The 14948-nt window shown below is 42.5% G+C and overlaps 1 protein-coding gene across 1 annotated transcript in view; it reads left to right on the top strand.

The window, feature by feature from the left end:
* The window catches only part of LOC113531972 (mucin-2), a 44504-nt gene that overhangs the window by 11190 nt on the left and 18366 nt on the right, over window positions 1–14948 (top strand). Inside the window, exons 14-22 of the mRNA XM_053241609.1 lie at window positions 157–440; window positions 1987–2030; window positions 3952–4155; window positions 9678–9825; window positions 9978–10076; window positions 11551–11757; window positions 12099–12341; window positions 12495–12651; window positions 14829–14942. Of these exons, the coding sequence (XP_053097584.1) occupies window positions 157–440; window positions 1987–2030; window positions 3952–4155; window positions 9678–9825; window positions 9978–10076; window positions 11551–11757; window positions 12099–12341; window positions 12495–12651; window positions 14829–14942 (1500 nt within the window). The remainder of the gene's footprint in view (window positions 1–156; window positions 441–1986; window positions 2031–3951; window positions 4156–9677; window positions 9826–9977; window positions 10077–11550; window positions 11758–12098; window positions 12342–12494; window positions 12652–14828; window positions 14943–14948) is intronic.

Raw genomic sequence — 14948 nt, 5'->3', positions numbered from 1 at the left:
CTTCATCCCTGACCTGGATGAAGTGGTTACTGAAGAAGACTGAATAAATGAATAAATGAATAAATTATAGGACATTTTGTCCTAAACATAGGAGAACAAAAAGAGTAATGTGGAACCAATTGATGGTTTTTATATTCCCCTTTCTCTGTGTTCCAGCTCCTTCCTGCGACAGTAATCTGAGGTTTGATTACGCCATGCAGGCATGTAATCGTACATGTCGCTCATTGTCTGGTCCCGACCCGACCTGTGACATGCCAGATGACCCAGTGGAGGGCTGCGGATGCCCATCTGGCACCCACCTCAACACACCACTCAAGTGCAGCCCTCGTGCCCTCTGCCACTGCAAATACCCAGGTGGAACAACGCCTCCAGGGCCCGTGGTTATTGATGGACGCCAATGGTATGCTGTGCTTATTCTCTGCTGTTCAATCTCACTGCTGGTAAAAAGTGTACTTGGCCTCATTTAGATTCTCCTTGTTGGAATAAATAAAGTACTTATTCTAGTAAAATGAGGAGAAACATTTAAGAATATGTGTTTTTTTGTTTGTTTGTTTGATTTTTTTTTTGCAAGCTCATATAGAAACATATACAACTGACAAATTTTAATTTATAATTAAAATTTATAAATATATTAGATGTAAATTATGCTGGATATTTCTTTTGCAGCCTGTGTGAAAATGGAAATCTCCAGTGTTCAGATGTTTGTGGTAAAGTTTTTCTTCTTTTACATATGCAATACTGAGTTGTTAATGAAAAATTAGTTATACACTGTAATAACTGTAGACATTAGTAGTTATACTGGTTATACATTGTTGGATTGGTGGACTCACAGGCCACTTTAATAGAAAAACCTGTACTCCTGCTTATTCATGCAGTTATCTAATCAGCCAATCATATGGCACCAGCGCATAAATTCATACAGATATAGAGCTTCAAGAGCTTCAATTAATGTTCACATCAAGAGATTCAACTGATGTTCACATCAAACATCAGAATGGGGAAAAATATTTTTATCTCAGTGACGTTGACCATTGCATGGTTGTTGGTGTCAGATGGACTGGTTTGAGTATTGCAAAAACTGCTCATCTCTTGGGATTTTCATATACAACAATCTAGAGTTTACACAGAATGGTGCAACAAACAAAAAGCATCTAGTGAGCGGCAGTTCTATGGGTAGAAACACCTTGTTGTTGAGAGAGGTCAGAAGAGAATGGACATATTTGTTTGAGCTAACTGGAAATCTACGGTAACTTACACAGACACTCTTTAAAAGTGTGGTGAATAGAAAAGCATTTCAGAATGCACAACAAGCAAACATTGTTGTGGGTGGGCGGGAACAGCAGAAGACCACATTGGGTTTCAATGCTGTCAGCCAAGAACAGGAATCTGAGGCTACAGTGGGCACAGGATCACTGAAACTAGACAAGTTCCAAATGGAAAAAGACTAAGTGATGTTTTTCCACTGTTCAAATGTCCAGGTTTGGTCACCTGTATCTGCATGAGTTTATGTCTTGACTGACTGGATAGATGCATGAATGAGCAGGGGTACAGGTGTTCCAATTAAATCAGTGCAATGCAGTCAATATCATTACATTATAGATGAGCATTTGGTTATACATATTAATTTTTTTTTTAACTTTCACTACTTTTGAAGCTGCAAAGTGAACTAGAATTAAATTGAAATTGCAGTTCTAATAATTTTGATTTCAAGGTATTGAACATTTAAATAAGGTTTAAGGTCAAAACAGATAATTTCTTCATTATATGTATATACAGTATATTTTTACCTAAAGTTTTGGTGTAAAACATCTCACATACTATATGTGTATATACAGTATATATATATATATATATATATATATGCTAATGTATTTATAGCACTTTTATTTAAAAAAAAGTCAAAGCATTATAATTCCAAATAGTCTCTAAATAGAGGATTGCTATTGGAAGCAATATTGTTCATATTGTTCTTACTTTGTCCTCTAGTGTGTCCACATGGACAAATATGTGTCCATTGTGCACAAACACCAGTAAACACAACACGAAGGACATGTGAGAGCCTGAGCAAGCCATCTGTGAGTATTTCTACATCAGAGTACATGAACTGTCTCACTGCATTGCAACTGCAGAAGTAGCTGAGATAATTGAATCCATGCATCATTTTGTATATTTCTAAATAGAAAGCTTAATGAAATAAAAATGTAACTATAGCTATAGCAAAATTATCTCTATAAACACTTTACCTTTAGTGTCAGAGGCAGTAAAATGAAAATCTAAATAAATAATTGAGTCAGATCCATAAGTATTTGGAGAATGACACAATGTCCTGTCATTAGCTGTCTCTTTCATGTGTCCTCATTGTTTACATCTGTTTCCATTTACCCATTAATTAGTTTGTGTATTTAAAGTAATGTCCGGTGTTTTGCCACCTGACTTTACCAAACCTTTCGTTTCGTGTTGTTATTCTCCGGTTCTCAATCTTGTTTTGTTCTCTGGTGTATGTATTATGTATTACGTGACACAAAATGGGCTTGAAATGAAGCAGTCTAGATGGGATTGAAGTGTAGACTTTCAGCTTTGATTCAAGGGGTTTAACAAAAATATTGCATTAACTGTTTAGGAATTACACCATTTTTTTACAATTACAACAATTACAATCACATCTTGATTGCTTCATTTCAAATCCATTGTGGTGCTGTGTGTCACTGTCCAAATGCTTATGGCCGATATATGTACACAGTGGATATAAAAAGTCTACACCGCTTTTAAGATGGCAGGTTTTGTGATGTAAAAAATTGAAACCAAGATAAATCATGTCAGAACTATTTCCACCCTCAATGTGAAATTACAACGTATAAAAATTAACTGAAAAACAATCAGAAACATTTTAGGGAAAAATAGGAAAAATAAAAAAACTTACAATAACCTAGTTTCGTAAGTGTACACACACCTAAACTAATACATTGTTGAAGCACCTTTTGATTATATTACACCACTCAGTCTTTTTGGCTAAGAGTCTATCAGCATGGCATATCTTGACTTGGCAATATTTTTTCACTCTTTCTTGCAAAAACATTCTAGATCCATCAAGTTGTTAGGGCATCTACTGTGCACAGCCCGCTTCAGGTCACCCCACAGATTTTTAGTTGGATTCAGGTCTGGGCTCTGTCCAGGTCATTGAAAAACATCGATGATTCCTTTTCATCTTCAGCTTACTAGCAGACACTTGAAGGTTTTGCACTACAATCAACTGGTATTTGTAGCTTTTCCTGATTCCCTCCACCTTGACAAAAGCCCCAACCCCACATCTCCAATTATAAAAGGGGCAGAAGTGGATGTTATTTTGACCCACATACTATTCAGCAGTGTAACAGCAAAAGGCTGAAAAGGCTAAAATATGGAGACAGAAGAAGTGAATTAGGTGTGAATTAAGTGAGGAGAAAAGGAAATATTTTGACATGAAAACAGAGAAAAAAGATACAGTATGTACACTGTACCCAGCTTATCATGGACAACAACCACATCATGTAGGGAAACTGCTATGTTTAATCGTTTAAAGTATCAGTCTCTCACACCCTTCAACCTCTTGCATACTAAAGATAACTTATTTGATGCTGTTTTGAAAAAGCATAAGGGTATGTGTCGTAAGGAAACCTGATATATCCGGTATTCCAAATGATGGCGTGCAGAACATTAGAGAGTATATGGCATGTTGCAGACTCAGACATACCAGATCATTTACTTATTGGTCATTTACTAATGGCTCTAAAGTATTGCGCAGCATTAAAAAATATCAAGTGCTCCTACAAATGATTTACAAATGAATTTGTTCATATCCAGCTTGAAAAGAGGCCCAATTTAAGACAATATGACCAGAAAATGAAAGAATGAATGGAAGTACTATGATGCACATGCATTTTACATGACTGAGAGATAGAAGTCTTGACTGAGTCTATACATTAAATTGATTAATTTTACTGTTTCTGATTTGCTGTTTCAGAGTGATGATACGAGCTGCATCAGTGGCTGTTACTGTCCAGAGGGCCAGTATGCAGACCATAGAGGCAGCTGTGTGACCGAGGAGAATTGCACATGTGAATTCAGTGGGGCAGTTTATGCATCTGGGCTGAGCGTGAAGTCAAACTGTAAAACATGGTGAATAAAATTGTCATGACTTCAACTTCAAAAAAGCTCATTTTGTGTGTGTGTGTATATATATATATATATATATATATATATATATATATATATATATATATATATATATATATATATATATATATATATATATATATATATATATATATATATATATATATATACATACATACATATACACACCCATCAGGCATTATGACTACTGATAGGTGAAGTGAATAATATTGATTATCTCGTTACAATAGCACCTGTCAAGGGTTGAGATATATTAGGCAGCAAGTGACCAGTTGGTTCTCGAAGTTGATGTGTTGGAAACAGGAAAAATGGGCAAGCATAAGGATTAGAGAGACTTTGACAACGGCCAAATTGTGATGGCTAAATGATGGGTCAGAGCATCTTTAAAATGGCAGGCCTTGTGGGGTGTTCCCGGTATGCAGTGGTTAGTACCTACCAAAAGTGGTCCAAGGAAGGACAACCGGTGAACTAGTGACAGGGTCATGGGTGCCCAATGCTCACTGATGCACGTGGGGAGTGAAGGCTAGCCCATCTGGTCTGATCCTACAAAAGAGCTACTGTAGCACAAATTGCTGAAAAGTTAAAGCTGGCAATGATAGAAAGGTGTCAGAACACACAGTGCATCGCAGCTTGCTGCATATGGGGCTGTGTAGCCACAGACCTGTCAGAGTGCCCATGCTAACCTCTGTCCACTGCCAAAAGTGCCTACAATGGAGAGGTGAGCATCAGAACTGGACCACGGAGCAATGGAAGAAGGTGGCCTGGTCCGATAAAACACATTTACTTTTACATCATGTTGAAGGCCGGGTGCGCGTGCATCGTTTACCTGGGGAAGAGATGGCACCAGCATGCACTATGTGAAGAATGCAAGCTGGCAGAGGCAGTGTGATGCTCTGGGCAATGTTCTGCTGGGAAACTTTGGGTCCTGGCATTCATGTGGATGCTATTTTGACACATACCACCTACCTAAACATTGTTGCAGACCAGGTACACCCCTTCATGGCAACGGTATTCCCTAATGGAAGTGACCTCTTTCGGCAGGATAATGCACCCTGCCACACTGTAAAAATTGTTCAGGAATAGTTTGAGGAACATGACAAAGAGTTCAAGGTGTTGACTCCACATTCCCCAGATCTCAATCCAATCGAACATCTGTGGGGTGTGCTGGCCATCAAGTCCGATCCATGGAGGCCCCACCTCGCAACTTACAGGACTTAAAGGATTTGCTGTTAACGTCTTTGTGCCAGATACCACAGCACACCTTCAGGAATCTAGTGGAGTCCATGCCTTGACGGGTCAGGGCTGTTTTGCCAGCAAAAGGGGGACCAACACAATATTAGGCAATATTGTGTGTATATATATATATATATATATATATAAATAAATATTTGGTAATAGAAATCGTCTCCAGGTTACGTATGTAACCATGGTTCCCCGAAGGGAACGAGACGCTGCGTCGAAACGCTATGGGAACACCTTCAGCGTGACCGCGCTCTAAATTACATGTCTAATCAGTCTAATTAATGGCGAGACGTCACGGGCGGGGCAACCCGGAAGCATAAAAGCCCGAGCGGCATGCGCAGGGATGCCGGAAGTGTGGCATCGAGACGCAGCGTCTCGTTCCCTTTGGGGAACCATGGTTACATACGCAACCTGGAGACGTTCCCCTTCAGGAACTCGAGCTGTGTCGAAACGCTATGGGAACGAGTATGCCCACGCCGCCAGACTTACAAATTCCTGCCTAGTGTGGGAAAGGCACAGCTAAGGCAAAAGGACAGAAGAGCCAGGAGTGGCTCGCATATCTAGGCCATAGATCCTGGTAAAAGTGAGGGGCGTGGACCAACCCGCCGCGTCGCAGATGTCCTGCATGGACACACCTGTCAAGAAGGCCTTGGAGGTCGCCACACCTCAGGTCGAATGAGCCTTGACCCCCAGAGGGAGGGGCCATAGCATCCAGTCCCAGGGGAGCTGGATGAGTCAGAGACAACCAAAGGGGGCAGTGCGACGTCTTCTGTGTTGCAAACAGGTTGACCTGAGCTTGACCGAACACCCGCCATATCTGCTCCACCACCTCGGGGTGGAGTCTCCATTCCCGTATTGAGACGGCCAGGGATATAAGCTGCTCTCAGCGAGAGGAGCTTTCCCTGGGACCACACAAGGATCTGGAGCGCCAGCCTGTAAAGGGGGCGCGAACGCAGACCTCCCTGGTGGTTTATGTAATAGGCCACTGCCGTGTTGTCGGTGTGCACCAACACGTGACGACCTCTTAGGTCCAGGAGAAAATGATTTAGTGCTAGAAGCACGGCCAGCATCTCCAGGCAGTTGATGTGCCAAGTGAGACGGCGGCCACTCCACAGACCACGGGCTGAGCAGCCACTCATGACCACTCCCCAACCGGTGAGGGACGCGTCCGTCGCTAGCATTACGCGGCGACCAGGAGCTCCCAGCACCGGGCCCTGAGACAAGAAGCCAGGCTTCCTCCACATGTCTAGAGCCCGCAGGCACCGCCTCGTGACTCTGATCATCCGGAGCGGATTTCCCCTCAGGGAGAAAGAGTCTACTGCGTCGCCGAACAGGCCAGAAGGAGCCACTGGGGCGTCCATAAGAATGACCCTGTCCTTCTCCTTCATGTCGGACAGGGTCAGCCAAAGGTGCCTCTCCGCTGCCACCAGGACTGCCATAGACCGGCCGATAGCACGGGCGGTCTCCTTGGTGGCGCGGAGGGAAAGGTCAGCGGTCCGTCTGAGCTCCTCCAGGTGCTCAGACGGCATCTCCCCCTCATCCAGCTCTTTGAGCAGGTCAGCCTGATACGCCTGTAAGACGCCCATAGTGTGCAGACACGCACCGGCCTGACCCGCTGCCGCGTCAGGGGACAGATAGCATGCTAGCGTCTGTTCAACCGTGGGCATCGTCCTATAACCAGCCACGTCAAGCCCCGCCACGTTAGCATAATGAGAGGAGGCGGGAATAAATAGACGGGCGGAAAAGGGCATGTTCCACGACCTCGACACCTCTGTGTGGAGGTCAGGAAAGAACGGCAGGCTCCGGGGTGGAGGTGGCGGTCTGCTGCACAAAAAGCGTTCATCGAGCTTCGACCTCGCCGGCGAAACCTGAGTCTCAGCGGGCCAGTCTATACTAAACTTAGCGACGGCCTGCAAAACCACCTCCAGCAGCTCCTCATATTGGGGAGACTGCGGCGCAGGATCGGCGCCCTCCACATCAACCTCCTCGGAGGAAGACAGGTGGAGCGCCCGGCCCGCTCCCCAGGGGGAACGGTAGATCTGGAGGGTGAAGAAAGAGAAAAGGGCTCGATCGTCTCCATTCCCTCCGCCAGATCTAGCTGCGAGCCCCACGAATGCAGACGCCGCTCTGCCTCGGCAGAAGCGGGGCCGGCACCGCGAGGCTCTCGCGAGTGAAGGCTCCCTCCTCGAAGAGAGCCTTCCGAGAGCCGACTCTGCGTGCTCCGCTCCCAAACAGACAACGCAAAGGCTGTGTGTATCACCGCCCGTGATATAACGCGGGCAGGGAGGGACACACAGCCTAAAACGCTGTCCGCTAATCTCGCCCTTCCGGTTTAGTTTCTATTTGTTTTTGGCCTTAGACATGCCGCCGACAACACAAAATAGACAGACAGTATGACAGACAATATAACAGAGCGCTTGCTGAATAACAGAAAGCTAGCGCGGCGCATGCCGCTCGGGCTTTTATGCTTCCGGGTCGTTCCGTCACCCCGCCCGTGACATCTCGCCATTAATTAGACTGATTAGACATGTAATTCAGAGCGCGGTCACGCTGAAGGCGTTCCCATAGCGTTTCGACGCAGCTCGAGTTCCTGAAGGGGAAAGCAAAGCACTTTACACATGATTCATGTACAACAGTACATGAATCATGCACTAATACCTGAATTAATACTATTAAATTATGTGCATAATTTCAAATTGTTTATATAATTTGCCATATGCAGCTGTGTACACAAACCTCATTGGATAGTGCTGGATTACTTTCATAATTTACACTGATCCTCGTTATCGAACGTAGAAAGACGGACTAATAACAAACACCAATAATTTCATCTCAACCTGTTTAATTCAGTTACTAGTGCATGATTATTCATGTACTGTTACTGTAAAGTGTTACCAAGTACTTGGATATCCATTTTTGTGTTAATCCTACAACTTGTGAAACCCAAAAAACTTCCCTAAATTTTTAATATTTTGTTTGAATTTTTCTTTATAGAGCTTAACACACACACACACACACACACACACACACTGTAAAACATTTCAAGTAGTTTAAACTTAGAAACGAAAGTTCACCTGCTTCCTTAAAAACGTAAAAACTCAACTTGAAGATGACCTTTGTTTCAACTCAAAGCCAAGTCAAGACAATGGATTACTCTAAGTTTAATTTTTGAAAACTTGAGTTCAAAATCCAAAACTTGTCATGACAATTGGAGTTAAAGAGAAAAAATAAGTTCACATAACTTATTGGGGCTATATATATATATATATATATATTTTTTTTTTTTTTTTTTTTTTTTTTTTTTTTTTTTTTTTTTTTTTTTTTTTTTTTACAGTGCACACATTTTATATATATATATATATATATATATATATATATATATATATATATATATATATATATATATATATATATTTTATTACGTTCTCTCCTTAGTCTAGGGGTTGGGGAGGAAGTAACACAAAAAAAAAGTAAAAATGTGGCTCTAAAAAAAATTAGCCAACGAAAAATTTCAGCAAAACCCGCGTGGAGAAGTCTCCTTTTCCCCTATCCCAGCTCAGTTTACACCTACAACACTTAATTAACAGCACCCACACACGGAATATACTCAAATGAAGTGGTTTATTTGCCGGCTTAGCAAATCAAGTAAATAACAAACAAAGATCGATAAACAGAAAACAACCAAATCGTCAGGAGAGGGCAACGACAAAATAATAAACAAAACAAGATCTTCCTAAAGGATTTAAATTATATAAAAGTTACCTAACAAAAGAAAAGCAAATCAAAGACAGTTGTCTTACCTCTCTCCCTGACTGACATAAAAACAGGAGAAAAACAGGAAGGGTATAAAGCCCAAATGAACAGGCTCCCGTCTCCCTACACGGTTTTACTGTTTAATTCACAAAAAGATCAAATGACCACTTCATATACACACCACAGATTCACCGATTACACAACACGTCGTTTGGGATAGCAGAAAAGGGACTCTCTCCAAGCTCTGCTTCCCTGCCGCCCTATATCTGCTGTTTCACCCGCTTGACAGAAGAACCACGCTCCCGCTAATTAGGCTCAGCTGCTGATAGTTTGGAGCGCTGCGTGGAGGGAGAGAGAGAGAGAGAGAGAGAAATAAAGGGGAGACACAATCACCAGTATACGCCATATAATTCACGTCACGGGACGTAACAATATATACAAACAAACATAACAGTGTTGGCGATTACATGTAAAACACATGGTGTATGAAAATGTGATTGTTCTCTCAGCATTTGCAGAGGAGGCCAATGGGACTGTAAAGGTGATCCATGCCCCGGAGTTTGTGAAGTGTTTGGCAATGGACAATATAAGACCTTTGATTCCAAATGGTATCGCTTCGATGGCCACTGTCAGTACACTCTGGTTGAGGTAAGTTATGTTCCTAAAAATAGAAACAGTTCTTCTAGGTGAAAAAAAGAAATCTTTCTGTGTGAAATGACTAATGGAAATGTTAGGGTACAATCATTGATATAATATTCCATGAAAGCTCACCTGTTAATCTATAGCATGTGTGTCTATGTGTGTGTTAGGACGCTGGCACCAAAGAGCTGTTTTCCATTAAAGCAGAGAGTGTACCTTGCTGTGATGAAGTTCTAACCTGTTCCCGCTCCATCTCAGTGAAACTCAGGGTACATGAATTTTTCTATTTGTTATTCCAAATGAGCATTTTATGGCTATATGTTCACACTGTAAAGTGCCCAATTCTGTGTTATTGTTTAAATCTGGTTTCTTTGATAGCTTATATACAGTATGTGTATAATGTGACATCCAACACTACTTTGAAACAGGTTATGCCATGAGCAAAAGAATATGTTCGAGATTAATTTCTTCTGTCATTGAGGTTGCATTGTGACATACAGTATTACGCATGTATCAGATTACAGTACCACATATAACATAGAGTTACTGCCAGTGCCTGTTAGCACAGATGCACTCACTTCTAGCAAAAATGTTTAATGTATAAAAATGCTTGTATTATCCCATTTCTTATAACTCAGTTTTGTAGACATAAGTTATTTAAACCATGTCATTTCATAACAAACAGGCTACTTCACCTAACTACTAATTAAATATAACTGAATTATTTCATCCAAAACAACAGCAACAAAAAACAAATTATAAATATTAACTGTGAATCAGCAGTTGACACCTCAATACATATTTTTATAGAATCATTTGAATGTCTAAAAAAAATAATAATTAAAATTTGTTTGCTTATAGAAGATGGTGAATGTTATTTAGGCCCTGATAAACAAAAACCTGTGTCATGGATTGTAGGAGGAAGTGAATGCAAGTGCAGATAATTTATTGTATAATGTACAAACAAAACAACTGAAAACTGTGAAACCAAGAACCATAAACATGAACCATGTATACATAGCAACACCATCCAGACTACAAGCAAGGCTGTGGTGCAACACACGCACGCACACACACACACACACACGCACACATGTGACCTGTGACGTGCTGGCGCTAATATGACAACATAGAATTGAAGGGTGTACTTTCTTTTTCTCATGACTCTATGATCCTAGAGCAAACAGACTTTTTTTGTAACTTTCAATTCAGATACTGTCCACAAAAAGATTTCAGCAGGGATTCTAAATTCATTTGGTGGACAGGATTAGAACATTTAAGACTCATGAAAATAGTAAGAATCATGAAAATAGTAAGAATACATGCGGCACACTCACAGACACTGACACCAAAATCTTCTTGCTTTTTTTTTATTTGCATTGTAATCATGCTCTTAATATGATTTTGCTGTTCCCTCTGACTTGAAATGGATTTAGGTGACATTTACCTTTACTGTGGAATCAAAATGTAATTTTATTTCCTCCAATGAATGTACAGTGTATCCATGCACATGAAATTAATCAACTTAATTTAATAATTGAAAAAAAAAAAAAACAAAAAAAAAAAACATTGCTTCAGAAAAAAAATGTGAAATTGTGACCAGCCATGGATTCAGAAAGGCAAATGTGAGACTGTGAAATTGAAATGCTACTAATGACATTTTATTCAAGTATATACTATATCTGTAGATTGTGTCATAATTGAAGTTTTTGTAACTCAACAAAATTTGTTGACCTTGAACAGGATGAAAAACAGAATGAAGTGACTCTAATCTTGCGTGATATGAATGTAACTGAGAAGCTCCAGGAAAAGTCGAACTTCAGTGCTCAGTCACTGTATTCTGTCCACACCGTGGGTCTGTACATCATTATCTCTGTGACAGAACTGGGCATCAGTGTGATTTGGGACAAGCAAACCAGAGTCAAAATTGAGTTGCAGACCAGATGGAATGTGAGCAGCTTTTTATTTAATATTACCATGTGAACAGATTTCAGGCATGACTGACAAATAATGGAGTTGGCATAGATCTAAGATATAACCTTTTTGACCTAAACAAACCAAGAACAGGGATTTTTTTTAAATGCTGTAGATAGTCTGGTATGAACTTGAATGCCAAAATTGAGCCTAAGAGTCTGGAAATGTCTGTTGTGCTTTTGGAGTATGATCTTGATGCTATAAATATTTTTGTGCATGTTAGTTTCATAGTTTTGAATACACATTCCATGTGTCCAGATTTCCCTGTGTCTCCCAAGTCTATCTTGCTCATGTTTCCTTTGTGTGTGGAATGACAGGGTAAAGTGCGGGGCCTGTGTGGTAACTTTGATGGGAAGTTAATGAATGACATGCTGACGAGCAGCTCCACTGTAGTTTTCAACACACTGGAGTTTGGGAACAGCTGGAAGGCAGCCGTGCCCCCCTGTTCGGATGTGACCAAAGAATTGTTTCCCTGTGAACACCACTCCTACTGCGCTACTTGGGCACAGAGACGCTGCATGATTCTACACAGTGACACATTTAAAGACTGCCACATAAAGGTTCTTTACCAACAATGTTTTTAAACAATTTTCACATTTCATTCTTTTAAAAATGTACTTATTTTAAAGAATCTTTCCCGTTTTGCCTTTGTACAAACATTAATGCATCTGTTACATTGATTGCATAAAGTATGGCTTTCCAATAATTTGCAGGTTGATCCAACACCTTACTACCAGGCCTGTATTCTGGAATCATGCTCCTGTGATTTTGAGGGCAAGTTCCTGGGTTTCTGCACAGCTGCAGCAGCATACGCTGATGCCTGCACAACTCAAAATGTCTGTATCAAATGGAGAACTCCAGACCGGTGCCGTAAGTGTCTTGCAACATTGACAACATTCAAAGTTACCTTTTTGGCTTATTTATGGAAAATTATGTGAAGAAGTCTCTCTGAGCGGTTATTTATGAGATTTTATGAATTGCAATTTCATAATATATATAGTGTCAAAGTGTTTGTTGCTCTGAATTTTAATCACAGTGTAACTAAGAGATGCCTTATCTAAAACAATGTTTGTTTATTTATGTTTATATGTGTTTATTTATGTAATGGTGTGTTTATTTATGATAATGCGTGTGTATAATAATCATTTTGAGAGATGAAAAAAACATCTCTAGGTTACATATGTAACCATGGTTCCCCGAAGGGAACGAGGCGCTGCGTCAAAACGCTTTGGGAACGCCCCCGGCGAGAACACGCCCTGAAGCATGTGTGAAAGCAGTCCAATGGAGAAGCGAGACGTCAAGAGCGGGGTGACGTGAGTAACCAGGAAGCATTAGGCGCATCCAGCAAACGCACATGTTAGCTTCTGCTGAAGCGAGCGCCGGCAGGGATGCAGGGAGTATGGCAGAGGGATGCAGCGTCTCATTCCCTTCGGGGAACCATGGATACATACGTAACCTAGAGATGTTCCCCTTCAGGAACTCAAGCTGCGTCAAAACGCTTTGGGAATGAAATACCCACTGCACCATATGAGCAAGTCCCTGTCTGTGTGTATCTGGCAAGCACATCAAGACAAGAGAACTCGGGACCCTGGGGTAGATGCAAATTGGGCAGGGCAAATTGTAGAAACAGACAAATGTGTGTGGAGAGGACCAGCCTGCCGCAGCACAAATGTCCAACGGGCCACGCCTACTGACAAGGCCTTGGAGGCCGCCATACCGTCTCTCACTCCCCTCACGGCTGTGAGAATCGCTTTGATACGAGCATGAGACAACTGTGCCTGCATCATTGTCAAATCCCACACCATGCTCAGATAAGTGGTCCTCTGTAGTGGAGAAAGCACACTTTCCTTGGCGTTTAGCCGTAACCCCAGCTGTTTCATGTGGGCGAGGACGACATTCCGATGCCAAGCCGCCAACTGCTCTGACTGAGCTAGAACCAACCAATCGTTGATGTAATTCAGTATGCGGATGCCCTGGAGTCGCAATGGAGCCAGGCAGCATCTAAGGGACTACTAAGGGAACCAGCCTCTCGAGACTGGCCTCTGGTGCAGCTAGAGAAGCCACTTCGGTGCTCTGAAGCGGATGACCGGCAGGGAACGACTGACCTGACTGCTCTAGCACCCTCACTCGAGGGAACGAGCTCTCCCGTGCCATACCGTTGCCGGGCGGCAGTAGGGAATTCCGCTCATTGGAGCCCACTGAGCCCTGAAGCACCGGGGGTGGCAGGGGTCTTAGCCGGCCTAAGGACGCCAGCCCCTCGGAACTGGCGTCTGCTAGAGATTTTAATTCGGTGACCTGAAACGGATGACCGGCAAGAAATGACCGATTTACCCACTCTAGCACCCTACTTGAGGGAACGAGCTTTCCCGCTCCATACCGTAACCGGGCGGCAGTCGGGAATTCCGCTCATTGGAGCCAACTGAGCCCTGTCAATGTTGAGCTTGGCTACGGCACGAGTCACAACCTCCATGAGCTCCTCATACGTGAGGGACTGTGGTGGCGAGCTCACAGTCTCCTCAGTATCGACGCTCATCACGTCAAGGAAGAGAGATGAAACGCCTAGCTCGGGACCGGACCCAGCGGAATCGCAAACCTGGCCGCTTTTATCAAAGACGACCAAGCGGGAGTGGCGCACTCGGAGCGGAAGAAGCTCACAATGATGGCAGTTAGCCCCCTTGAGAGCTAATCGTGCATGCCCCGCTCCCAAACAGACGACGCACAAATCGCGTGTATCCCCACCCAGGAGATAGCGCGGGCAGGGAGGAACACACGATCTGAAATGCCATGCACTTGCCACAAACTTTTATTTATGCTTAGACATGATACACACGCACATACACAATGCGCTCGCTGAAGAGCAAAAAGCTAACGTGCATTTGCCGGATGCGCTTTATGCTTCCTGGTTGCTCACATCACCCTGCTCGTGACGTCTCACTTCTCCATTGGACTGGTTTCACACGTGCTTCAGAGCGTGGTCTCGCCGGGGGCGTTCATTGTTTGCTTACTGGTGTGATCAAAATCCATTGTGTGTGCTCTTTCTTCCACAGCGGTCTATTGTGACTATTACAATGAAGAGGGTCAGTGCAGCTGGCATTATGAAGCATGTCCTCAACAAATTAAAACTTGTGGGAAAAACAACAAATTCTCTGGAAAGCTTGAAGGTTTTC

Source organism: Pangasianodon hypophthalmus, chromosome 18, assembly GCF_027358585.1.
Source record: "Pangasianodon hypophthalmus isolate fPanHyp1 chromosome 18, fPanHyp1.pri, whole genome shotgun sequence".
Lineage (NCBI taxonomy): Eukaryota > Metazoa > Chordata > Actinopteri > Siluriformes > Pangasiidae > Pangasianodon > Pangasianodon hypophthalmus.
This window is presented reverse-complemented; position numbering and strand designations above follow the sequence as displayed.